The 25,794-nt window shown below is 31.7% G+C and overlaps 3 protein-coding genes across 4 annotated transcripts; 2 read left to right on the plus strand and 1 right to left on the minus strand.

Moving 5' to 3' along the window:
* The first annotated feature begins 2,280 nt into the window (after positions 1-2,280).
* Positions 2,281-3,911, plus strand: LOC134829875 (uncharacterized). Its single transcript, XM_063843164.1, has 3 exons — positions 2,281-2,480; positions 2,576-3,049; positions 3,113-3,911. The coding sequence occupies exons 1-3, from the start codon at positions 2,408-2,410 to the stop codon at positions 3,640-3,642; spliced, it is 1,077 nt and encodes a 358-aa protein (XP_063699234.1). The 5' UTR covers positions 2,281-2,407; the 3' UTR covers positions 3,643-3,911.
* Positions 3,912-4,264: 353 nt separating this feature from the next.
* Positions 4,265-11,211, minus strand: LOC134830432 (mediator of RNA polymerase II transcription subunit 14). The gene is made up of 5 exons (XM_063843918.1): positions 11,025-11,211; positions 7,567-10,962; positions 6,117-6,769; positions 5,748-6,050; positions 4,265-4,416 (listed from the first exon to the last, which is right to left on the minus strand). Exons 1-5 carry the CDS (start codon positions 11,065-11,067, stop codon positions 4,285-4,287), a joined length of 4,527 nt encoding a protein of 1,508 aa, XP_063699988.1. The 5' UTR covers positions 11,068-11,211; the 3' UTR covers positions 4,265-4,284.
* Positions 11,212-11,351: 140 nt separating this feature from the next.
* LOC134829414 (autophagy-related protein 13 homolog) lies at positions 11,352-25,567 on the plus strand. Of its 2 annotated transcripts, none has more exons than XM_063842471.1 (4): positions 11,352-11,592; positions 17,110-17,473; positions 22,530-22,755; positions 24,152-25,567. In XM_063842471.1, the coding sequence occupies exons 1-4, from the start codon at positions 11,449-11,451 to the stop codon at positions 24,792-24,794; spliced, it is 1,377 nt and encodes a 458-aa protein (XP_063698541.1). In that variant the 5' UTR covers positions 11,352-11,448; the 3' UTR covers positions 24,795-25,567. The 2 variants fall into 2 exon arrangements, with proteins under 2 accessions (XP_063698541.1, XP_063698542.1); XM_063842472.1 differs by having other exon boundaries at positions 17,110-17,185.
* The last annotated feature ends 227 nt before the right edge of the window (positions 25,568-25,794 follow it).

Below are 25,794 nucleotides of genomic sequence, written 5' to 3' on the forward strand. Positions count from 1 at the left end.
TTCGTAAGATGAGAATGTGATACGGTTTCGATTAATGAGAAGATAAGTGTTACTTAGATGAACATGAAAAAGAGATTAGAAGATGACGAATTTTTTTTTATTTTCTTTGACTGAATTTAAGAATTTTTTTTATTTTTTTTTGGTAGAAAAAAAACTCATCCCAAAAATTATATTTGAAGATGAAAAAAAATTCTAAATTAAATCAATTTAAACGGTTTTTAACAGAATTAAATGATTAAAGAAGTTTAAACAAGTAAATGATGCTTCGATTTTATTCTATAATGCTTTTTAATTTTTTAATAATTCAATATTAATTTCTTTTTCTGAATCAGAAAAAATAATTTTATAATTCAAAAGTCTGTTGCAAAGTTTAATTTGGTTTCTCACATTTATCAGATTCATCAGAATCATAAAATTCATCAGAATCTGTTGGTTCATACACACGATTCTTTTTTCCGCACACGACGAAGTCAGCATCATTTCTCATCGATGAGACTTTCTTCTGATTGTTCAGCTAAACGATTTGGAGAATCAGCATTGCCAAACATCTTTTTACGCAAAGCATCAATAAGTTTGTGCTCTTCAGAACCTATTTCAAAATTTAATGTTACGAGCTTTGCATTTTTTTTTTAAGTAACCTTATTTACGTTTATCACCATAGATTTTGAAAGCAGAGGTATTATTTTTTGTTTAATTTCTTGATTTTCATTTTTTTCCTCAAAGAAAACGGCCTCTTGGACCGACTTTTTCTTTAGAGCAGTTTTCTTTTGCTCATCAAGAGCTTTTTTTATTTTCATCTCTTTTAATACCTTCCGGCAGAAATCATTGTTTTCAAAATCAAAGTTTGAATGCTGGTTTTTCAATGATTTCAGAGCTGGAGTGAGTTTCTCCTCATTCAGTGCGGTTTTCCTATATTGCCGAAAGTATTGAGGATCTCTGAGAGTTGTCACATTCATTCGCGTCGATTGATATTAAAGAGCGAGTTCTTTTGTACAGTTGTCATTACACTTCATTGGCATTGTAGGACCGCTTTTCTAAATATGAGGGTTAGAATAGCTGTCGCTACACTACTTTTCCAAGAACGATTCACACATTAGGAACTTGCGAACAACTGTTGCTTCGTGTCACTGAAGTTGCAAGAGCTTTTTTATTTAATTTTCCTTGAATCATCACCGAGGCAAGAGCGACTTCAGGCTTTGAAAATTTGTCAAATGATTTGGTTCGTATCATCGCTGGAGCGGGAGCGACTTCTGATTTGGAGAATTTTTGTTTTGAGTTTTGACGCGTCCGAAATGAGAGCGACTGCTTCAGAAGGTGATTTTACCGGCTTTTTACAGTCTTTTTTGTGGCGTCAAAGGTTTTTTTCCATTTTTTTTTGCTATTTGTAGCTTTAGCAACCTTTCTGTGAGCTCTCAGATTTAAAATGAATTAGTTGACATAAGGTGTGTTCACCAAGCATTGTCATTGCGTTCTACTCATTGCTATTTTGACATCATGCGAGGACTAAAATTACGAATTTTCAGTTTAATTTTGTTAGTCTCATAAAAAAAACGAGATAAAAAATTTGTAACGGTTTTCACTTTCCTGAATTGTATTTCGATCCAAGTCTTCCGTGCAAGTTTATCATGCAAGTTGGACATTCGCATTGATAGGCCGACCAGATTGTTTCCAGTTCAATCGGGGACGCCCTACTTTTAGTAGGCTTCTCTACCTAAGGTCAAAAGCAAATTTAATGAATTAAGTTTTAAAACGTTAGGGATTTGAAATGTTATCAAAATTTACTTCAGTAATTTTTATCAAAAATGATAAAATAGTGAAATTGAAATGTTTTATATATTCAAAAACAGTAAAATTAAAGCAATACAAAGGATATCGAGTAACATTTTTAATTGATTTTTTTCAAATTTTTTACACTTTTGTTTATAAGTTTAAAAAATCAAGAGGAATTCTATTTTTTACATAAGACTAAAAATTTTTAATATTAAAAAATTATTATTTTTTGAACTGATCGTAACTTTAACTTTGAATTTTTTTAAAAGTTTTTTAGTCATAAATTGATAAAAAAAAATTACCGAAAATTGAAAACTTTTTTTTTGAATTTGAAAATTGTCAACTCTTAAATTTAATGTTTAAAACAATTTTTAAAAAATTCAAAAAATTTTAATTTTTTTTCAAAAATTAGAAAAGTTAGTCATTTGAAAAACAAAAAAAATACAAAAATATACAGCTCTTAGAAATCGGGGACTGTCCCCGGAGATCGGGGACGTCTGGTCGGCCTACTTTTATCATTCAAGCACAAAACAAAACAAAGGACAATTTTTCAAAATATTTACGCACCAAAAAGCCTTGCACAAAGTATCTTAACACCACAAACTGTATTTTTTAATTACGGCTCACGTGCCCCAAAATGAACCTCAAGATTTTCCTGATATTCTTCTGCCTGGAGCAAGTGAGTTCTGGTGTGGAGTCGTATCGATTTCGTAAGTTCTTAGCACCTTTTACCATCGATGAATCATCAATATTATTATTTTTCCCATTCACTTTCATTAATTTTTGCTGTTTTCTTGTTTTTCAGTAAAAATTTACGACAGAGACATTTGTCCAAATGCAGATCTAATGTCCAGCATACCGTTCAAGCCTTTGAAGGAATTTTTGGATCCGTCCAAAAAGCTAAAACTGGAAAATGGGAAAGATTCCGCCGTCGTTGTGGAACAAAAACTGGGACCAAAAAGCTTCCATCGGAGCTTCCAACTAAATTGTGTCTTCAAAATTGACGCCAGCAAGAAGAACAAGGGACTTTTTATCGTCATCCGTCGTCTCAACTTCCGAAAGAAGAATTTTAACGAGTGTCGCGATTATATTCGCGTGGAATTCGGCAACAAAACCAAATCCGAGAAAATTTGCGGCAACGTTGGGCGTAATGAGGCACCGATTGCCCTTATAGATGGCACGGCAAAGGTCAAAGTCGAAATTAACATCGACACGGAAACGCCCTTGAAGCAACATGAGGAAGATTTGGACTTTTCAATTGTTTTTACGGGATTTTCAAGTAAGAAATTTGAAAAATTTTAAAAATTTTGAAATATTTTTAACAAAAAATTGAATTTTTTAGGTTGCACAAGAGAACGACGAAGCTGCTTCCTTCCACCAACGAAGGACCCGTCACATTTAATCGATCTCGATAATGATGACAACTCGAAATCCGAATCAGAGGAAGACTTAACTCACGAAGAGTACTGCATTTCCGAGCATTTTTGGCGCGACAACATCGTAAATTGCCCCCAAAATTGTCTCGATGAAGGTGGATGCGTAGAGCCCGAAATAGAGCCGTTGCTTCAACCATCGACAATTTTTGTGTCAGCCATTACTTCGTTAGTTTTCACAATGGTCATTTTCGGAACGTGTCTTTGGTTCTGCTTCAAGTGCAAAGATTGCTCGTCGGATGTAAGACGTCGCGACGCTCAAAATGTGCGTCAGAGAGCGCGAGCCAACAATCGAGCACCGACCGACATCGACTTGGAAACACCCGATTCTAGTCGCAATTTGAACGGCGGTCCCATGATTCGACCTTCGGCACCGGAAAAACAGGACTTGCCGCCATCCTATGACGATTTGTTCCCCTCGGAGAGCCATGACAGATAGAATTTCTTACTTAACCGTGACACGCGGAATGATTGCTGGCGTGAATGTGACGTGTGTGATGACTGATACCATTTACTAGATCTTAGAGTTTCTACACGAACAAAACAAAATAATTTACCGAAGCCAATATTAGTCACTTTGTAATTATTACTTTGTAGAGCTTAGTTTGTAAGTTTGTTGGTGTTTATACCATTTTACGTGTAAAAGACTTTATAATAAAAATATATGACTATGCAATAAAAAATAGCAAACTAAGATTGTTGTTGTTGTTGTTGATGTTAGGTCCATCTTGCGATGATTCGGGCAGGTATACTTTCAAACTCTCACATTTATTGCACTTTTCACGTAATTCAGAGCTTCACGTAATTCAGAGTTCCTTTTCACAGTATGTTTTATATTGTTTCGACATTTCATTAAAAAGTCTGACACTGTTGTACCACACTGAATGTTGTTCATTGAACGAAATTTCTTGTCTTGGTCTCAATTGGGCTGTATGTCACCCACTTTCTCAATATTCACAGCCAGGTAATTCGGTAGTTGATTTTTTGTTGCCTTATAAATTAGTATATTAGTGTTATATAAGATATTTAAATTTTTTATTTTTATTAATTTTTAAGTTAATTTTATACTTTAGAACTAAATTTATTGTTGCCCAGGCGTGTGCGGTTGTCCCTGTGGTGTGTGAGGCGCAGCCATGGGCGATGATTGGTGCATGATATTCGGGTTTGGGCTTGATGCGGCCATCACTTGTTGTGCCATTGGATTCACTTGCATCTAAAAAGTTGGAAAAAAAATTAATTTTAGCTCAAAAAATAAATTCAAAGTTAAGAGTAAATTTGATAAATCGCACAAAACCGTTTTGATAAATTCAGAAGAGGTGATTTACAGTTTTCTTTTGAACTAAAAAATTATTCCAATTTGATTTTTGAGCTCAAACTATGAATTTATTTCAAAATTTGTTAAAAAATTTATGAAAATTTTTTGTTTTTTAAAAATTAGTTATATTTTCAAAAGAATTTTTAGAGATTTTTATCTATTTTGATTTATTTTTTTTAAATTATTAAAGTAAAAATTAGGGTGTTCCAAAACCATTTTTTGTTTCGCGTTACATATTTGAAAAAAAAATCCATTGGGGAAGGGGGATATAGAAATTTTATATTGATTTTGTTAATTTCCATAAAATGACTTGAAATTCACAAACACCTTTTCCACAAAAAAAACTTTTTCACAAACATTTTATAAAACTTTTAGTACTATTTAGTATGAAAAAGTAATAAACTTCTTCAATTTTGAATTATTTTCTCTGATATTGTTATAATAAAAATAGCGTTTGACTTAATTTTTCTTTTCCAAAAATTATTTTGAAAAATTTTTCTAAAAAATAATTTTCAAATTTTTTGATCGTTATTTTTTGTAAAAAAAATTAATTTTTGATTTTTTAATCGAAATGTTCATGAATAACCTCTTAAATAGTGTAAAATGTCAAAATTTAAAAAAAAAAACAACTAAAATATCGCTAAAAAAGCTAGCAAAACTTGAATTATTTTTTAGAAAAATTTTTCAAAATAATTTTTGGAAAAGAAAAAATAAGTCAAAAAGCTAATTTAATAACAATATCATAGAAAATAACTCAAAATTGATTTGATTTTTTAATAAGAAAAAGTATTTCAAAATCTATAAAAAATTTCTCCCCCATGGTCATTTTTCATAAAAATGATGGGTTAGGAAACGTGAAACAAAATACGTTTTTGGAACACCCTAAAAAATTTAAACTGAAAAGAAAAAAGATTTTTTCTTTATTTTTTATTTGAAATTTTCAGTCCTTTTTCTGATTTTAAGCTTGAAATTGATCAAAATTTACGAAAATCATCTTTCAATGTCTTTTTGATGGTTTTTAAGCTTGAAAATTGAAAAGTGGTAAAAAATACGAAGATCAAAATTTTAGTTAAAATCAGTTAAAAATTCAATATTTTCATGCATTTTTTAAATTTGAGTTAAAAATGTTCAATTTTGTAAAGAAAAATATTCATCCCTCGTAATTTTCAACTCAATTTTCCAAATAACAAATGTGCGATTCATCCCATTGACCTTTAAAATATACTTACAGGACTCTGCATCGGGTTTTGTGGAGGCGGTTGATCATTTTGCGGCATCAAATTCATCATCAAGTCCCGAATTGCGGGGAAAATCGAACATTCATTTTGTCCAGCCATTTGTTGTTGCTGGAATTCCGTCGCAAAACTGCGTAATTTCATGCTGACCGCTTGCATGGGCATCGACATTGGTCCTTCGCGTCGTTCCACAAGTTGCGTCAGATTTGTTTGCACATCATAAAGCATCGGAAGAATGAGAGTGGGTGTATTTTTCCAATCCTGTCCTTGCATGTAAGGAACACGAGTGAGTTGTAACTGCAGAAAAAATTAAAATTTTGTTATTTTTCCGGTTTTTTCTTAAAATATTTTTTTCAAACTTACGAAAAACAGAATTTTGATCCGAATAATGACGCCGGGCGTGCCAATAGGAACAATAGGTGCCGCAGCTGGAGGTACTCGCAAGCAAAATGAAACGTTCCAACGACATCCTTGCGTGAGTTCGGGCATCAACTCGCACCGCATGATCTGAATAAAGTCCTTTAGCACATGCGGCGGCACACTAAACATCCGCATAAAGCCGCTCAATTCGTTGTAGCGATACGGAGGTGCCGCAACACGAGTATCGAAGAATTGTTCCAAGACTTGCAAGTCATCGGGGCTCCATGGGAATCGTTGACTGCCATCGGGAGACGGGACTTGCGTTACTTTCATGTGGAGCGATTGCATGTGATTCGGATTCAAGTAGACTTGACACTGAAGACAATCCGCCTTAAACATGATTTTGCCGGGTTCGTTTGACGTGATCGGCGTTAAAAAGTCCTCGCTGTTGATGAGACGTTGCAATTGTCGTCGCATGTAAACGCAACCGAGGAATCTCTCGATGGGGCTCATTTCGATGTTGGATATTTCCTTTTGGGGATGCGGACTGGCGCGACAAAGTTGATCGAGCGCCTCGTGCGTGAGGAGAGTTGGAACACTTCCGGCATACGTTCGGGTCGATGGAAGCACGCGAGACATGTGAGTACTAATTGTTACTGAAATTAGGGGAAAAAATATTGTTCAGTAAAAACAAGTTGAAATTAAGCTTTGTTTTATTAAAACAAAAAAAAATTATTTAATGGGGCAAATCAAAAAAAAAATCTTGAAATTTTTAAAAATGAATTTAAAACTAAATTTAAAATTTTATCGCAAAACAAAAAAAAATTATTTTATAAATTTTATAAATATATAAATAAATAAAATTAAAATAATTTCAAAAAAGAAAAATGCATATTCGATTACTAATTTTAGTACAAATTTTTTTAGAATAAAAAAATTTTTCAAAATATTTTTTTTAAATAACAAAATTTCAAAAAAAAAAAAAAAAATCCACAAAAAATGAAAGATCTTTGAAAAAAAAAAAATTATGAACACTTATTTTGATTTTCTAGATTTTTAGAAAAATCCTACTTTTTAGACAATTTTTTAACATTTTTTGTCCAAATTTGAGACGAAACCTTTAGTTTTTAATTTAAAAAAAAAAATTAAGCAATTTAAATAAATTTTTAACAATTTTTTTAAATTTTTGAAATAAATAAAACCTATAAAAAAATTCTAAATTTATTTTTTTTAAACATCTTGAATGAGACTTGATATTTTAAAATTTGATTGAAAATTAAAAATAAATAAAAAAGAATCTATTTAAAGAATTTTAAGATTTTTTTTACAAAAATTTTTCAATATTGAAATTTTTTAAATTTATTTTCAAAATTTACCAAAAATGATAAATTTAAATAAAACTTAACTTAAAAATAATTATTTTCAAAAAATATTCAAAACAGAAAAAACTCACTCTGAGATCTATGATCCGGACTTTGTCCTGCCCGCGGCGATGGTCTCGGCATTCCCGGAGATCCGGGCCATGCTGCTGGTGACAATGCCGCAAACGGGCTATCTGTGTGTCCCTGCATGTACGACAACGTATTCGGTCCGGGCGAATGTGCCGCCAATGGACTCGGTTGCGGATTCAAAGGCGACGCCGGCATAATATTACCCGGTGATGGATGTGCCAAATGTGGCGCCGACGGAGGCGACGTCAAATTAAAATTCGGATGTTGTTGCCCGGTCATTGCGTGTTGTTGCGACATTGGACTGGCTGGCGTGTGTGGATTCGACCCGGATGGCGGCGTCATTGGAGCAGTAAATCTCACATTTGGATCTCGGGGACTTTGTGGGCCTCGCAATCCCGATGTGAGGAAAGAAGATCCGACTGAATGTGGTCCGCCTTGCACTTCTTCCAACGTCGGCGACGGCGGATTATCGTCTTCGGATTGACTGCGACGTCGATAAACCGCATTTTCGTCGACGTATTTCGAGAGGAAACCCTTCAAACCGCCAATAACCAACCACTCCCCAACGACATTACTGCCAGCGAATCTCGAATAAGCCCCGTCGCGAATAGAAACCAAGCCACTGCCACGAAAACGGATCTCCAAGCAGTACGTTTCTTGGTACGAAATCCGAATCATCGTCGGCGATTGCGCAATTATGCAAAAACTCAACACCGCAATCTTGGGATTTACCGCTGTGATGCCAAGATGCGGCAAAATCTGCAATTTCGCGATGGAAGTCAACGGTTGGTACGTTTCGTGCAACGTATGCACCAGCTGAGCCAAGTTATAATTGTGATTGAGATGCGCCTGGAGCTGATCCCGCATAATACTGTGCGAATTAATGGCGGCACTGTCACCGTGGAACATCGTTTTGAACTCCTTGCTTCGCGTGCACCACCAAATATTCAACTTTATCTCCTTATTTGGCCCGTAAGCCAGGCACAGGGTCGTGTAATTGTACGATTTGACCGTCACAATGTTCCGCAAGTTGTATTTATCGCTGCTGTAGAGCTCATTAAAGTCCGACACGAGCGAATAGAGGTACACGATGCGTGCCCAGTCACTCAGGAAAGCATCGACGGTGTCACCGACAGAATTCGCAGCACTCATATCATGTTGCAACACCACAGATCGACGTTTCCCCTGCTCCTTATGCGACGTACTTTGAATTGGCGACCCGAAAAATATCAATTCAAACATCCACGATCGCGTCGGATAATTTTTATTGACAATGGTCCTCACCGAAACCGATAAAAGCCGTTTCCGAATGGAATCCCAGATAGTTTTATCGATCACGGGCACCGGCATTGTCTTCGTTTCAGATCCTGCGGTCACAACAGGCGCCAACGGTTGCGGCAACGATAAAATTTTCATCACCGAAGACGTGGCATTCGCTTCTACTTGCAATCCGCAATGAGGAATACCCCGATTTGACAATTCCTGTCCCATTTGCACGAAGGGCAACTTTTCATCACACATCGCCACGACATGCGCCAACTCCGGAATGAAATATGCCGGATATCGTTTCGTCTGTTTGGGTGGCGGACCGAAATCCATTGCCGACGACTTTCGTTTTTGATTGTTTGTGACTTCGACAGAGGTCCCAGGACCATGTGTCGCTGCAAATGTATCGAATTCGATCAAGGTCATCACTTTCATGAACATTTTCGGCATCTCTGCTTCGGGATTTTCCGGTGTATTTGCTGGTTTATCGGAAATTTCGTTGCCCGTGGATCGCACAATCGACACGAGATAAAAAGTGTAGTCCATTTCCGAGGGATTTTCCGTTTTTTCTTGCAGCTCGACAATTAGGATGACATTTTGATGCCGATGCAGTTCGAGATATGCCTTATTTTTGCCGATTTTTGTCAAGGGACTGTCCGCCGCATAGATTAGGGGAAGTTTTTCGTGCAACGTTGCCGGTAAATGTTGCAAAGTTTTCTCGCAACGACGTTTCGTGATCCAATAACGCAGTTCCGAGATCAAAGCAGGTAATTTACTGGTGTCGTTATTCAATGCCGTCTCCATTTCCGCCATAAAGGGGCAGTCCATGTGTTTGGGCACGTGACAATGGAGGCGTCCCGAGTGGGTATCGACCGTAATATGCACTTGTTCGGCTCTTAAACATGGGGTCAGCACGGGAATCGTTAAAATCGCCGGAGTTCCTTGCAGCAAAAACTCCGTGTCCTTCATAAACATCTGAAATTCGGCTTTTAAGTCGTTGAGGCGGGCCAAACTTCGAATGTACACCGTATGCACGAGTAAACGTTCCATCGAGAGCATGTCGGAACGAACTGCACGATCTGCCACTTCACTTTCCTTCGTGCCGCCAATTGAAGGGACATGATAAACAGCCAGAGGTTTCGCTCCGTCGATCGGATCCGCTTGAACCGTCAATTTATACCCGACTTCGGAACGTGGATCTCTGTTACTGAGTTCGCGCCAATAGGAAACGGTGATTTTATTACCCGGGACATAGTCGTCGACGTGAATATGGTCATCCAAGCGATCGCGACACAACCGGAGCGTTTGGGTGTACATCACTTCGAGCTGCAACGACTGACAAAAGTAATGCAACACCTTATAAACTTCCGTCAAGGCATTTTGATTGTCAATTAATCGAGCTTGCACCAGTTGATGGATGTAATTCACTTGCAGGACGTGCACCAAAGGCTTTCCGTCGCCCGTTTGACGATCTTCCACCAAAATATCAATGTCCAAAAGGCGCCAGGGGATATTGGGACCATCCCCCATGACGGTAAGTGACACCCGGAACTCATGATCGACCGTAAAAGTCACTCTTCCATTTTCAACTTTGAATTTTCTCATCTGCGGAATGAGATTTCCCGTCACCAAACGATGTTGGATGACCTGATCCAAGCGATTTAGCGTCACTTTCTCCTCTGATGCCGTAATTGGGTCTGCTGGAACTATTTTTTCCTTGATGCATGCCGGTAATTTGTTATAAGTGCCTGTTGTGAGCACCTCAATCGCCGCGGGGATGTGAAAATTGGGCAAACGGGCGTTAACTAGGATCTCACGAGCCATTCGGGCTAACATGTCAGCGGTTTCGATGAACAACATGCTTTGTTTATCCAAGAAACTCATAATGTGCGAGCATTTATCGACTTTTGAAGCGGAATTGGCCCATTTTACAAGCGCCAAGAGACGAATGAACAGTTGCCGCGTTCGTGCCGAAAAGTTGTAAATCTCAATTTTGCGTTCCAAATCGGTTTTTCGTGGCAGCAGCTCGGCCAACACTGTCAAATCGTGGTATGTGCGTTGCACAATAAAGTCAATTAGGACCCCAAGCGAGATCGAACCTTGACGACTGCCATCCTGACCGTTTGTGGGACCTAAAAATGGGATAAAAATATTTTTTTACAATTTTTCACTTCAAAAAATCAAAAATACAAACCTGTGTAATTCACAACGGCACCTTCTAGCGGAGTTGGAGCCATTTTCCAAAGATTTTCTTGTCGCTTCGTATAAAAATCGCGTCACAGTGGCTCAATTCAAGTTTTGCAGGTATTTTAATCAATTTAAAAGGCGATTTTTGCACTAAAATTCAATAAAACAAATTTTCCGTCGACGCTTTCATTATTTTTTTAGGGTGACCAGATGTGCTGAGGTTAGTAACTGGCTTGAGGATCGTGACCCCAGGTGAAATCCACTAAAAAATGTAAACAAACCCAGTGAATTGTCACTTAGGACGTGGTCCCAGTGTGTTTTTCGCGTGAAAAAAATGAAAATTCACTGAAATTCGGGTGTAAAATCGTGAAAAACTCTTGGAAAAGCCAAATGCAAGACGACGTGGCTTCAGGAAAAAGTGGCAGCGGAAAATGTCAAACAAACTAAATGCCTCAGAACTCAAGGACATTGACAAATTTATCAAATTTTTGATCATCAAGGCGACGCAAGTCATTGTTCAATCACGATTGGGATCCAAAATCAGGACTGAACACAATTCGTCGGGAAATGACTGGGTAAGTCAGCCCGAAAAAAACATCTTGTCGCTTTGTCGTCGTTGAATCATCGTGAATTTCGAAGATTAAATCATCCGGCCAGAGTCCAAGGCGTGTCGTGTGATTCCTATCGCATTACATAAAACACTTATTGACTCGTGTAGATGCAATTTTGCGCGAAGAAGTCTCGGATCACGTTTCGTGCATCGATCGACCTTGAGAACAAAACACATCGCATCATCACCATCAACTTCCCATTCGGTTTTCTAGTAAATACCACTTTAAATTTGTTTTTGTTGATTTGGCTTGTGTGTAAATATTTTTCGAAACTGGTTGATTTACAGTGACACGATATTTTAATACGATTCGCATGCAACGGGATTCCGAGTTGTATTTTTAGATGACCGTGGATGTTTTTTTCTTGCGTTTTTTTTAATGGGTTGATTCAACTTTTGTGTACGAGAGTGAATTGTTGGTTGGTTTTTTGTGCCCGCATTGCCGGATTCAATCAAAAATCATGTCACAAAAGGTCTTGCATAATTGGGGACCAGCATGACGAAAAAAGCGCATGTGACTTCCTAATTGATTTTAATTTGAGGGACTGGATTTGAATGGATTATTATGAGAAAATATGGGCGATTAACTTTGGAAGAGTTTTTGTTAATTTTTTAGTAATTTTTTGCATAATTTTTTTTTGACAAACCGATTTTTTATAGGACGAACAGGCTATTTTGAAGCTGAAAAGTTAATTTTTTTTAATTTCACCCAAAAAATTGAAAATCAAGATCTTCACGTAAAGAAGAATTTATTATAAGGCCAATTTTTATCCGACGTCAAGTACATATTTTTGTCAGATTGTTAACTTTTACACGCATGAAAAGACGCAAAAATTTGTAAAAGAAAAAAATAAAATTTTCTTGCCAATTTTATATGTCAAGGTTTCATTTCTTTTGCAAAATAATTATTTTACTCAGTTCTTATTATTTTTTTTTTATTTTTTTGAGAAATTGAAAATAAGGTCACTTCAAATGAAACTTGATATATTTTTCAGAAAAAAAATTCAAGGAGGAATTTATGTAAAAAATAATTCTACTAAAAAAATATTTTTTCAAATAAAAAAAAAATATATTAAAAAACAACCAAAAATAACAAGATTAAGAAAAAAAATTAAAAAAATAATTTTTTGAAATTAAAAAAAAATAAATAATAATAATTTTTTATGTTTAACGATTAACATTTAAGATAAAAAAAATGTAATTCTCTGTAAATGACCTCAGAAATTTAAAATAATTATTTTTTTGTTCAATATAAATGTTTTGGAAAAATTTCAAAAAATTATTATTTAATTTTTTTTCTTAATCTGGTTATTTTTAATAAATATTTTTTTAATTTGAAAAAATTTTTTTAGTAGAAGTATTTTCTTAACATAAATTCCTCCTTGAATATTTTTTCTTTAAAAATATAGTAAAAATTGGGTAAAAATCAATATTTTTTATTTTTTTTTTGGCCAAACTTGATTTTCCGTCATAAAATTGGATATCGGATTAAAATAGATAGGATTTAAATTAAAAAAAAAAAAATAGTAAAACTTTCTTGTGTAAAATAAAAAAAATAATCTTTTTAATTTTTTTAGAATATGAATTTTTTAGAAAATTGTTGGAATGAATTATTTGTGAATTATTTGTCTAGTAGCTGCAAATATTTTTATGTTGCAATGACAAAATTTGTAAAAATTTTATTTAATTCTTTATTTATTTAATTTTATTTCATTATTCCTGTTAAAAAAAGAATTGAAATTTAATATCGAAAATGCTTTAATTTTGTGAAAAAGTCAAAAATAATTAATAAAATCCAAGAATCAATATTTCCTTAAAATATTTAACTCATAATTTAAGCATAAAAAAAACAAAATTTTTGAAAAATTCTATTAAAAGTTCTACTTTTAAACATTAAAATCTCTCATAAAAATATCCTATTTTATTAAAATATATGAAAAAAACATAAATTAACCAAAAATTGCATTCAAACCCTAAATTTTTATCCTTGACACTCCCCTTGACTCTTTTTAACCTTGAAACCAACAAAGGAGAAATTCATTTCAGGACAAAAAGTAACTCACTTTCCCTTCACCTTTCACGTTTTTTGTTAAAAACACGTGGGAAGGACAATTATCCAATTGGATGAACTCACACGTTTCTCCTTTGTTGATCTTTTGCTATAAGTAGGAAGATTCATTATTATCAGAATCGGTAAACAAACCTTGTGTAACAGAATTCTGTCTCATGGTCTATTAGTAAATAAAAAAAAATATTTTTACATGAAGCAGTTGGATCATCACAGTGGCAGCACAATGTGTCTACGTGACAATCTACTCGTCTAAAAGTTTGTTTGTTTACTTCTCACACCCATCGCATTGCAACATTGAGAATCATGCGTACGTGAATAATGAGTTACGAGGAAAAATTTGTGTCAATCCAAAAATCACGCTACTTAATTTTTGTTACTCAACTTTTCTTTCTTTCCCTCACGTAATCCTTCTTTTATGCGATATTTTTACCGCATTTCGAAGAAAAAATGTGGTATTGTCGTCAGGTCACGTGGTTTGAAATTTGTTTTAGATCAATTTGTAACTTGCTTTGAAAATTTCACAAGTCACGTGGTTTGAAAAAATTTTCAGGTCACGTGGTTTGAAAAATCTCTCAAGTCACGTGGTTTGTAAAATTTTTTAGGTCACGTGGTTTGAATATTTCTTGGTTTGAAAACATTTAGGTCACGTGGTTTAAAAGATTTCTTCAGTGAAATAATTTGGAAATTGCTTAGGTCACGTGGTTTGAAATTTTCTCCACTCTGGAAGTTTGTCAGGTCACGTGGTTTGAAATATTTTCAAGTCACGTGGTTAGAATTTTACCACTTAGCTAACAAAATGCGGTACTATCGATGGCTCTTCTCCGAATGACAACTTTAAACATTTTTTTCTTCTTTTAGATATCAAATTTCAATTCCAGAAACTTGGTCACTCATCTCCAGTGCGTGAATGACGTTATTTACAAAGCAATGAATGAATGAATGAAACTCACAGAGGAAATAATGATGGCGTCAACATGTTTGTAAAATGCATCGTCGAACGTTGTGTACCCTACCTACCTACTCTTACATGCCTACACATTCTTTCTCGGTGACTTACAATGAACCTACATATTACTGCTACACACCATGTGCATCCAAATAGAGCAGATGTAACATTTTTCTGTTTGTTCGTCAGTTTGAATTCATTCTCTGGAGCGTTCGACAGTATTTTTGTTAGATTCCCGCCGTTTTTTAGTGAATCACACGAAGGAAGCTTGACTTAATTGGAAAAATTGAGCAAAAATTGTGACAAAAGTGAACAAGTGTACAAAGAAAAATATAAATTTGCTGCAAAAAAGCATTAAAAAAGACAAAAACGAGACAAAAAGACCATAAAAGGTTGGTGTTCAAACATCTGGTTCAAATATTTCATGTGCTCATTGTGCTTAGAAAGCAATTTCTCGAGTAAATTCTCGTCACAGACACCAATAAAAGTCGATGTTGTGTCAAGTGTTAATAACTTTATCAAAAAAATTTGTGTCTACGTGGACAAATTTGGTGCTGTTGCTGCCGATTCTGATTGTTTACTCCATTCGAGTCATTATGTTTGTTGTTTCTGTTTCTATTGTGTATATTTTGTGTACAGCAATTCTCGAATGCTTCAAGGTTCTTTCAATAAAAAAGTTCGAGTTCGTTCACAACAAACAGGCGAAAGACGACGACGACGAGAAATAAAATATGTTTATTTATGTTTGTTTTCATGGCTGTGCTCCGCTCGTTTTCCGCTCAACTCGCGTCTCTCTCTCTTACATTTCCTTGATGGACATTTGAAAGCAACGCGCAACTTTGTTAGCAAAGCCTTAGATAAATTTATTACATTTCATGAACAAACTAATTGAAGTGCAAACAAACGCATTCGTGTGACGACTTGTCTTAAGCTCTTTAAATATGCAAAAGCTTTGCGATTCACTTGAACCTTGATATTTATGAAGAAATTACGACTAAATGACTCAATTTGTGATAAATATTTGAGCGATAAGTTTCAAGGAATTGATCGTATTCTCATTTGTTTTATAAATAAATGATTTGCTGGAAAAAAGATCAATTAGCAGGAAAGATTAGATAAAGATAAGCTCTGTCACGAGCCAAAATGATTATTTTTAAAGCTATGAGGATTAAAAATTAATTTCAGAATTTTTTTAGATTGAATAATCTTTCTAATATTTAAAAAATAATTAAAAATATTTTTTTGTTTAATTTGCAATTTTTAGTCTGAATGACCTGTATTTTTTTCTTAATTTTAATTTAAAAATTTTTTATTGTTGATCTCAAGGAGATTAATAAAATTAAAAATAAATTTAAGAAATTTAAATTGAAAAATTTGAACAAAAAATATTTATTTTGAAAAAAATGTTTTTGAACATTTCTTAATATAAATAGTTTTAATTAGAATTATTTAGAAAAATTATTCGAATTTTATTTTTATTTTTGAAAAAAATTCAATGAATTTTGTATAAAAATAAATTAAAATTTTTAAAACTTGAAAAATTAAATTTTAATAATTTTATTTTTAATAAACTTATTTAAATAATTGATTTTGAATTTAATTAATTTGATTTTCTCCTAATATTTTTTTTCAAATTTTTAAACAACTAAAATTTTTAAGAATTTAAAAAAAAATGTCTTAAGCATATAAAAAAAATTTTTTAGAAAAAATTCTTGTCAAATTATCGAAAAATTATTTGTTATTTTTTTTTTAATTTTTGAAAATATGAATGAGCCACAAAAAATATTATTTTATTAAATTTTTGTAAAAATTATTAATCTAAAATTAAATTAATTTTAATTGGTTTTAAATTAAATTTCAAACCACTTTTTTAACGTTTCCTCAAAAATTTATTTTTATCAATTTTTTTTTATTTTTTAAAAAATATTTTGATTACGATACTTAATTTGCTATTATCTCTAATTCATTTTTAGAAAAAATTAAAAAATCATTAATTTTTTTTTAATTTGTACAAAAAAATTAAAATTTTATCTTAGAATATAAAAATAGGTCTCACCATATTGAGTTAACCATATCCATAAATGCTCGCTGCAATTGCAAAAAAAAAAGAAAATTAGTTAGACGGATTCTCGTATCGTTTTTCAATAACAAGGTTACTGTTCCATTTTGCCACACATAAAAAAATACTCACCTTATTTACTCCTTTCGACGCACATTATGTATTTGTGTCGCTTCTCTCACGTGGTCCGTCTTACCATAACCTTGCACAATTATTTCGTTCCATACGAATCTACACGCCGCCGACACTCACACAGACAAAAAATCTAAGCAGGATTTTGCGCAGTTCGTCCTTTCACGCAGTCATTTTGTTGTGTCTGACAGATAAAATTGAACGACGACGTGCGACAACGTGGCCGAGAAAATTTTTTCTCTTTTTTCCCACTAAATTTGTGTCATTTTTGCAGTTCAATATCGCAATTTGTGACCATCAGGACGTGCTAAGTGAAACAAGGAAAGCACTGAACCTCAGCAGCAAAGCAGGTGAATCGATAATTAAACGTCTGCCACTTTGCGTGGAAATTTCCCTTCAAACGGTTGAGGGTGATAAGATGATATTGGAGGTCTGGTCGCTGAGCATTCACGTAGACCAAGTCGATCCAACGCTAAAAGCCACATACGCCATTTACAATCGCATGGGAATTCTGCTGAAATCCCTGCTTGCCGTTACACGAGTTACGCCCGCATACAAATTATCACGTAGACAAAGTCCGGATTCGTACCACATCTACTATCGCATCTACTGTGGACAACCGCAAGAACACAATTTAGGTGAGTGGCAGTAAAGAGGTCAAAAAATTAACGATAATGACGACCACGAAGACTTTCTATCGATTAACGTCAACGCGCCGTAACCCAATTCCGACGAAAAATCAATTATTTATTAGTTTCGTGTAAATTTCTTCATTTCCATTGTCGATTGTCGAACTTTGTGTAATTTTAATATTTAATTAAAAAAATACTCCACGAATGAATAATGCAAAGCGACACTCAAAAAGTAAATTTTATAAGCGGAAAGGGTCAAAAACTGAAAAAAATCCCTTTTCCTTCATTTTTTCGAGTTTGCCTGCACCTGTTCGAGACATAATTTGAGGCGCAATTTAATGGATTTTTTTTTTCTTAAAACGTAAATTGTTTTATATAACTATGATTACGAAGAAAAGCCGGCGCGATACGACAGAGTAGTATTATGTGACAACTTTATCAGGCTTTATATCACTAGAACAATTATTGTACAAATATGCACATAGGTAGCTATAATGTAGGCATGACGAGAACGTAACTTCAGAAGATAACGGTACGGTGTGGAGAACAATTAATAAAATGAAACAATATCAAAACAATTGAACGTAGATCGGAGCCAGGAATTTATTTTTTTTTTCTCTATAAGGATGAGATCATTACTGATAAGAAGATATTTTTTTTGGCTCGTGGATTTTTTTTTTTTTTTTTTGAAAAATATTTGTTGAGTCATTGGTTGAAATTTTTGGGGTTTAATTTTTTTTAGAATTTTAAAGTTTTAAAAAGTTTTTCAAATTTCGAAATATTGAAGAATTAGTAAAATTTTAGACCTATAAAGGATGGAAATTGTTTTTTTTATCGATCTATTCAAATTTTCAATTTAATTTTTTAACCTGAAGCAAAACTGGTTTTGAAATATTAAAAAAAAATAAATTAAAATAAAATTAAAAAATAAATATTTTCCACATATTCTTTTAAAAAATATTTTCAGCTTAAAAAATTTAATATTATTGAAAAAAAAAATTTATTATATTAAATATTAAATATTTTTAATTTATTTTTTTTTAAACCTCATTTTTTTTTTGCTTTCTCTTTATTTTTTTTTTCAATTTCAACATTTTTTTTTTAATTTTTTATTTAAGGCGAAAAAATTTAATACATCCATTTTTTGTCGCCCCCTCCGATTTTGATTTAATTAAATATTTAACTATTTTTGACATTTTCTGACATTTTTGATTGAAAAATTATGAAAATTTACTGCTCACGATAAAATCATTCAAAATTAACAAGAAATTTCTATTCATATTTAGATGAAAAATTTTTTTTAAGTCACGTGACTAAAAAAATTGTCTTTTTTGTTATTTTTTGTAACTTTTAGTACATTTCAAGCGGAAAGAGGGGGGGGGCAAATCAATAAAAAATGGTCTTTTTTGTCAATTTTCAGGTGTTTTTTGTCAATTTTCGGGTCTTTTTCATCAATTTTTGGGTATTTTTGTTATTTTCAGTATATTTTGGACTGAAAGGGGGGGGGGGCAAAAAAATTAATTAATTAATTTTAAAATTTTTTTACAAAATTATAATTAAATTATCAACTTTATGGCCTAAATTAGTGAAAATTTTTAAAATGATTTTTTTTTAATATCACACTAAGGTGTTCAAAATTTATTTTATTTTAGTTGTCTCAAAAATGATTTTTAATTTTTATTCTCCATTTTGCTTTTATATATTTTTAAAAATAACAGAAAAATAAAAATTACAAAACTCGAAAAATCTAAATTTTAATAATTTTTCGAAAATTTTCTAAGAAAAACGGCAAGACTGATCTTTTAATAAACTTTTTCCACTAAAATCGATTTGCAAAAAAAATCTAAGAATTCTAAAAATAAATGTTGTCCCATAAAAACAAAAACAACTTTATTTCAAACTTATTTCTCAAAATAACCGTTAAGTGAAAAAAACAACTCATACTCCTGGAAGTAAATAAAATTAAAAACAAGCGATAATTAAAATCTTATCGCCCCACATTGGAGCTACTTCACACTTAATCTAATCTACGGATCGCGTGCATTCAACGCTGATGATGATCTAACGCCACAAACAATAAATATTGAAGTGCAAAAACCTTTTAAAGTTCACACACCCAAGCCAATATATTTTTATGAATATGCTAGATCAATCCATCTTTTGTGCAAACGCATTGCAAAACCACTTCTGTTCTGTTTATTCAACCTCAAATGGACGCGTTTGTATTCAAATGAAGCTGCCTTTTTGCCAATCATGCATGCATCAGGTATTTAAATGATGTAAAAAAAATAACGAGTATGTTATTATTATTGTGAGTAAAAATAAAATAAAATAGCAGTTGGACTGCATTCCTCAGTAGAGCTCTTTTAATGCGCAAGAATTTCATGAACACAGTTATTTTTACAAAATTGTGAAATAATTGATAATAATTCACCTTGTTTCTTTCTTTCTTATCTGCGCGGCACTTTTACATTATCAGCAGCTAATCCACAGTCCGATGACCATTTCTAAGTAAACATTTGTCGTGTGTGCGTATTTATTAATAATGCGAGAGAAGGAAAGTTACGACGAATAACAATTTTTTTATTGCGAATCTCAAGCACGTTGATATTTTAATCAATAAAAACCGATGATAACCTCAATTGCACTCGTTCGATCGTAAATTTTCATTTAAATTCACAAATTTCCATACACGATTTGTAAAATTTACAAACAAAAATATCAACTTTGGTCCGAGTGACGATTCATTCAAACAAATCGTAAATAACAATGATTCAAATGTGATTTTTGTAAATAAATTGCCGCATTACGAGTCATGGAAGTTTTTTGTCTCACTTCTCGCATGTGATGCGATCTTGTCATCGTGATCAAAATATTTACACAAAAACTTATCTTTCTGCTTCTTCAGTGTGGAGAGTGTGTGGTGACGTCAATGCATCATGACATGTAAAGTGCAAGTGCAATTAGATGCTTGTGAAATGTTTTTGTGGGAGTTTCTTTTGAAAAATTTGTGAAGACACGAGATGATGGAAGGGGGGCGTTAAATTGTTATTTCTCACAATTATTTTTTTAATGTGAATATTTTTTTTTTTTTTTTGGTAAAAATTTATTTTGTTACTTCCGTGTAAGGCGGTTTTGAATGGAACTTTAAATTAAAGATCGATGCGTCATTTTAAAATTTAAAAAAATGAGTCAGATAGAAAAATTATAGAATTACCAAAAATAGCGATTTTTACGATTTTTACCAAAGAACAATTTTTAAATTTAAATATCTAAAATTAAAAAATATTTTTTTTAGAGTTTTTTTTTAATTTTGTTCATTAAAGCCGATGAAATGTTAATTTAATTCAATAAATAATTTTTTTTAAATAAAATTATAAATTAAAAGATTTTTAATAATTTATTTAAAATTATATTTATTTCCTTTATTTTTTAAATTAAAAAAATCAAAAATAAATTATTAAAAAATTGTTTATAATCAAAATTCACAAAAATTAAAACAATAACTTACTTTTTTAGTAGAAAAAAATTAATAAATAAAAAATTCAATAAAAATTAATTTTTTTGATGGCAATATAAAAAAAAATTAGAAGGAAATTAAAAACAAATAGATCAAAATTTACAAAAAAATTATTAGAAGCAATTCCAAAGAAAAAAATTGTTTTTTATATTAAGAAAAAAAAAAATAAAATAATTAAAAAAAAAAAATAAGAAGAAAAATTTACAAAAAAAAAAATATAAGAAAATTTACAAAATTTTTAAAATTTTAAAAATTAAAAATTTTTTTTTTTACGAAATATCTTTTCAGTTTATTTTTTTTTTATTTATTTATTTTTTTATATTGTTAATTTTTTAAAATTTATTTTAATTTAATTTTTCTTATTAAAAAATTGAAAATTGAAATTTTTTTATTTTATTTTATTTATTTTTATTTTCAGTTCTAATTGTATTTTTTTTTATTTAAAACTTTAAAAAAAATTCAAGTTCAAAAAATTGATATTTAAAAATTACAAGATCATTTAATGCACATTAGAATCACATTAGGCCATTACAAGTAAATTTAACGGATTTTTTCTGATCTTCCTCTCTTTTGTTTATTTATTTCTTTCTTGCACACAAACAAAAATGATGGTGCAAATTTTTTTTTCGATGATCACCGGATGCGAATTATATAACAAAACGATATGAATTTTTTACGACCTTTAGATTTCAAGTTGAACTTCAGTTTTTTTTCGCGCTTGACGTCAATGTGTCGCGACAGTGGCTTAAAATTAGATGTTCATGAACTTTTTCAACTGTGAAAAAATTGATTTTGGGATAAAACGTGATTTTTTTAAACAAATCCTTCTAACTTTAAATTTGTGTAAGAAAAAAACGGGAGATTTCATGTTAAAAACTCATTAACTTTAAAAAAATTTGCGCAAAAAATTAAAAACTCATTAAACGACCTTGCAATAAATGCCTTTTAAACTCATTAAAATCGCTTCAAACGATCAACAATCGATCGCCCGCACCTTAAATGACCTTCCTCATCCGCAATTCGCGTCCTTGGCAAATGCACAAAGGGCTTCACGTAATACCGCAATACCAATATTGAAGCCCTTACAATGTTGCAGTCACAAAAACATTACATAAGTAATGGAATTTTAAATAAAAATTATTAGTTTAAAGTTATAAATAAACATTCCAAGCGGTCGACAATGTTCCTTTGCTGCACTTACTACGTGGTGCTTTTGAAATGTTGTTTTTCATTTATTTTGCTCAAAAGTAACACAAAAAAAGCTTCTACTATGTTTGAGCGTTGTTTACGTTTGATAATCGGCTTACGATGGCGCAATGTTGCCTATATAGCGATCTAGCATGTCGGTTATCTTAGCAAGGCATTTATTTTCGCTACAGTGGTAATAATTGAATCGCCGACTCGTCGTCGTCGTTTTTCATTCATTTTCGTTCATTTTGAAATACTCGAGCTTATTTTTAGTCCACGTCACGTACATTTGCTACGATAACAGAGAGCGAGAGAGAGAATTTAATACTAAATAATATTTTTTTTTATTCGCAGGTGAGGGGTATAAGCAAGTTCGAGTCGGTCAGTTGGCAGTGCCATTAGGAACGTTAAACATGGCTGTTGCATATCGGACGACAAATCAAATGACTATCACACCAACACAAACAATTGGGCGCGATAGCACCACGCTCATACTGAAAAGTAGCGATCCGCATTGGAACTTGCATCAGGATCTAAGCCCGGCTCACAGATACCAAAACTACGGAGGCAGCAAAAAAAGGTAAATTTTTTTAAAATAAATTAATAGAAATTCGTGTAGGCCGCTTTAGTTGCCCCGTGCTAGCAACTATTTATCGTAAAAATATTTTTCATGTGTGTGAAATGTATTATTTTTTTTTCTTGCATATAAATAGCAGACTGTCGCGCCATGCCACGTTCACATTTTTTTTATTGTCTGCTTTAAAATACAAGAAGAAAAAAAAATATAAAATCAAAAAATCTCAAAATCAAGGTTTTCAAGTGAAATAAAATTGTAAAAGTTGTCGAATGGTTCGAAGAAATGGAATGGAAACTAATCTCAATAAAAAAATAAATATTTACAACGCGAAAAATGTGAAATAATAAATTTGTTTACTACGAGTCGGTCGTGTAAATGAGTGGTGATTCGTAATAAAATATCATTAAAAACTCATATACGGAAGAAGAAATCACACTTGACGAGACTTGAAGTAAATGTAAATGGTCACAAGTGTGTGAAAACTGGTCTAATTATATTTTTAGCATGTTAGGTTTTTTTAATTGCACTTTTTTTTCGTGAGTGGTGACAGATTTGTCTGTCTGTGATTTGAAAAAAAAAATAAAAAAAATTTATTAAATATAAATTTTAATAAATTAAACGAATTTATTTTTTTTTCAAAGATATTTAAATTGTGAAAATTAATTTAAATAAAAAAAAATAATTAAATTTTAATAATTAAAATTAAATTAAATTAAAGATTAAAATTAAATAAAAATAAATTACATTAAAATTTAATTTTTTGAAATTAAAAATTTTAGCTAAAAATAATTTATTAAAATAAATTAATCAAGAATTTGGATTTTATAAAGAAAATTAATTTGAATTTAAATTAAAATCCAATTAAATTATAAATTAATAAATAAAACATTAATTCTGAGAAATTAAAAAAAAAATTAAGAAAAATCTTTTTAAAATTAAGGTTTCCGGTTTTAAAAAAAAAATTTTGCATTTAAAAAATTATATTTAAAAATATTTAAATACATACATATAAAATAAAATTAAAACTGATTTTTTAAATTCTAAAAATATTTTTTCATAAAAATTAAATTTAAAAATATTATAATATTAAGAAAAATATATTTTTTTAAAAATTAATTAGAATTTAAATTTAAAATATTATAATATAAAAAAATATTTTTATTAAAATTAAATTTAATTTTTTTTAATTTTAATTTTTTTTTTAATTTTAAAATTTAATTTTTCAATTTTAAACAATTGAAAATAAAAAAAAATGAAAAAAAAAATCAATTTTATTAAAAAACAAGTTTGAAAAATATTTTTAATTTAAAAAAAAGCGCGTAAATCATTTCCTAATTGAATATAATATTTTTTAAATTGAAATAAATTAATTTATTTTTATCTTTCTCTCTATTTCTAGTGAAAAGAAAATTATTGATATCGACAAACCGATGAGATGCGGAGCCTTTGTTGATGTTTCCTCTGCCAAACAATACACAGAAGCAGATTTTTCGCTACCGGAAACCCCTCCATTCAGCTGGCTCCTGCGAAAACCTTCAACAACGACCGCGCCATCCGCGTCATCACCCAGTAGCAGTACTACCACATCACAAAACCACAAAGAAAGTGATGAAACCTCACAAAAACAAGGCACCTCTCCAAGTCACCAATCCACAGCAACGACAACAAGTCGGTGGCGAACCTTACCCGCTGCCGAAGACGAAAAACTCTTCAAAGAGCTCCATTTCCCGTTTGCCACGCAAAATACGCCAATAAGTGACTTGGCGAAATTCTACCGGGAGTGCTTCAATGCGCCGCCTTTGCAGTTTGCCGAGCTCGATAACAGTCCAACGTCGACGGTGGATGTCGTCGATGGTAGTTCAGGTGCCAATAATTCCGCCACAGATGCCGCCGCCGCCACAGAGACGATCGAGCGGTGCAGCAGCATTAACGACCTAACGAAACAACTGGAACAGTTTGAAACGTCGCTCGGGGACTACGATAAGTTAGTTACGTCGCTGTGTCAACAAAATACCGAAGTAGACAGCAATTCGAACAGTTAAGTCCGCGCGGGAATGCGTCCCACGGACAAGAAATAAGTTTAAGGGTGAAAAGAGTTTTCATATCAATTTTTGTTTGGCAAGAAAAAAAAAATCGAGAAAAGAAAGACATTTAACGATATTGCAAAAAAAACAAAAAAAAAAGTTTACCCAGGTAACAAGGTACTGTTCCTTTATTTCTTAGAAAATGAATTATTTTATAGCTTTTTTTTCACTAAATCGTAAGAAATTTATATATTTACCGGATATTCAGAATGCTAAAGCATTTATATATTGGCCATAAAAGTGTTTGCTTGCTCATTAACGCTTAAAATAACGTACGTTCGTTGGTGAAATGTACCACGTACAACAAGAAACCAGATAAATTTTTGATTTAATAACGCGTGGAAGCCAAAAACAAAGAATTATTTTATAAAAAAAAAACAAACAAATGTATAAAGTTGTTCGAAATCGTGTTTCTGAGTGGCAAAAAGTTGACTCGTACGATAAGAACGTTCTATCGGAGACCGACAGGTGATAGATAAGACGATAAGTCTGACGTTTTTTGATGAAGAAGAAACCAGAAAATGGATCAAGTATGGACCCTTGATAAGATTTCGAGCAACCTTATTGTTGTTGACAAGACTGAATGTGTTAGAAATCATGAAAAAATACTAAAAATAAACTATTGGAAGAAAATATATTTTACAAAGGCTTTATTGGAAGTTATTATTGTTTATAAAAAAAAAAATAAAAAACACTTTATATGAATAAAAAATAAATAAATTTAAAAAAAATTGGGCGAGTTTATTTAATTTTTACATTTAATTTTTTTTTTTCTTTTAATAAAAATTAAATTAAAATTAAAATCCATTGGTATTTAATTAAATATTTATTTATTTAGGTATTTTTTTTAAATAATAAAAATTATTAAAATAATAAATATAAAAAATTTTAAACAAAACTGATAAAATATTAAAATAAATTTTTGAAAAAATTAAAAATTTCAAAAAATAAAACAAAA

This window comes from Culicoides brevitarsis, chromosome 2, assembly GCF_036172545.1.
Source record: "Culicoides brevitarsis isolate CSIRO-B50_1 chromosome 2, AGI_CSIRO_Cbre_v1, whole genome shotgun sequence".
Taxonomy (NCBI): domain Eukaryota; kingdom Metazoa; phylum Arthropoda; class Insecta; order Diptera; family Ceratopogonidae; genus Culicoides; species Culicoides brevitarsis.

Bases quoted from the DNA above. Each gene is read 5' to 3' on its own strand.
- LOC134829875 (XM_063843164.1), top strand. From the start codon at position 2,408: ATGAACCTCAAGATTTTCCTGATATTCTTCTGCCTGGAGCAAGTGAGT. The intron at 2,481-2,575 runs GTAAGTTCTTAG...CTTGTTTTTCAG, and splicing joins TGTGGAGTCGTATCGATTTC to TAAAAATTTACGACAGAGAC. The intron at 3,050-3,112 runs GTAAGAAATTTG...TGAATTTTTTAG, and splicing joins TGTTTTTACGGGATTTTCAA to GTTGCACAAGAGAACGACGA.
- LOC134830432 (XM_063843918.1), bottom strand. From the start codon at position 11,067: ATGGCTCCAACTCCGCTAGAAGGTGCCGTTGTGAATTACACAG. The intron at 10,963-11,024 runs GTTTGTATTTTT...TCCCATTTTTAG, and splicing joins TGCCGTTGTGAATTACACAG to GTCCCACAAACGGTCAGGAT. The intron at 4,417-5,747 runs GTAAGTATATTT...CCAACTTTTTAG, and splicing joins AAAACCCGATGCAGAGTCCT to ATGCAAGTGAATCCAATGGC.
- LOC134829414 (XM_063842471.1), top strand. From the start codon at position 11,449: ATGTCAAACAAACTAAATGCCTCAGAACTCAAGGACATTGACAAATTT. The intron at 17,474-22,529 runs GTGAGTGGCAGT...TTTTATTCGCAG, and splicing joins ACCGCAAGAACACAATTTAG to GTGAGGGGTATAAGCAAGTT. The intron at 22,756-24,151 runs GTAAATTTTTTT...CTCTATTTCTAG, and splicing joins TACGGAGGCAGCAAAAAAAG to TGAAAAGAAAATTATTGATA.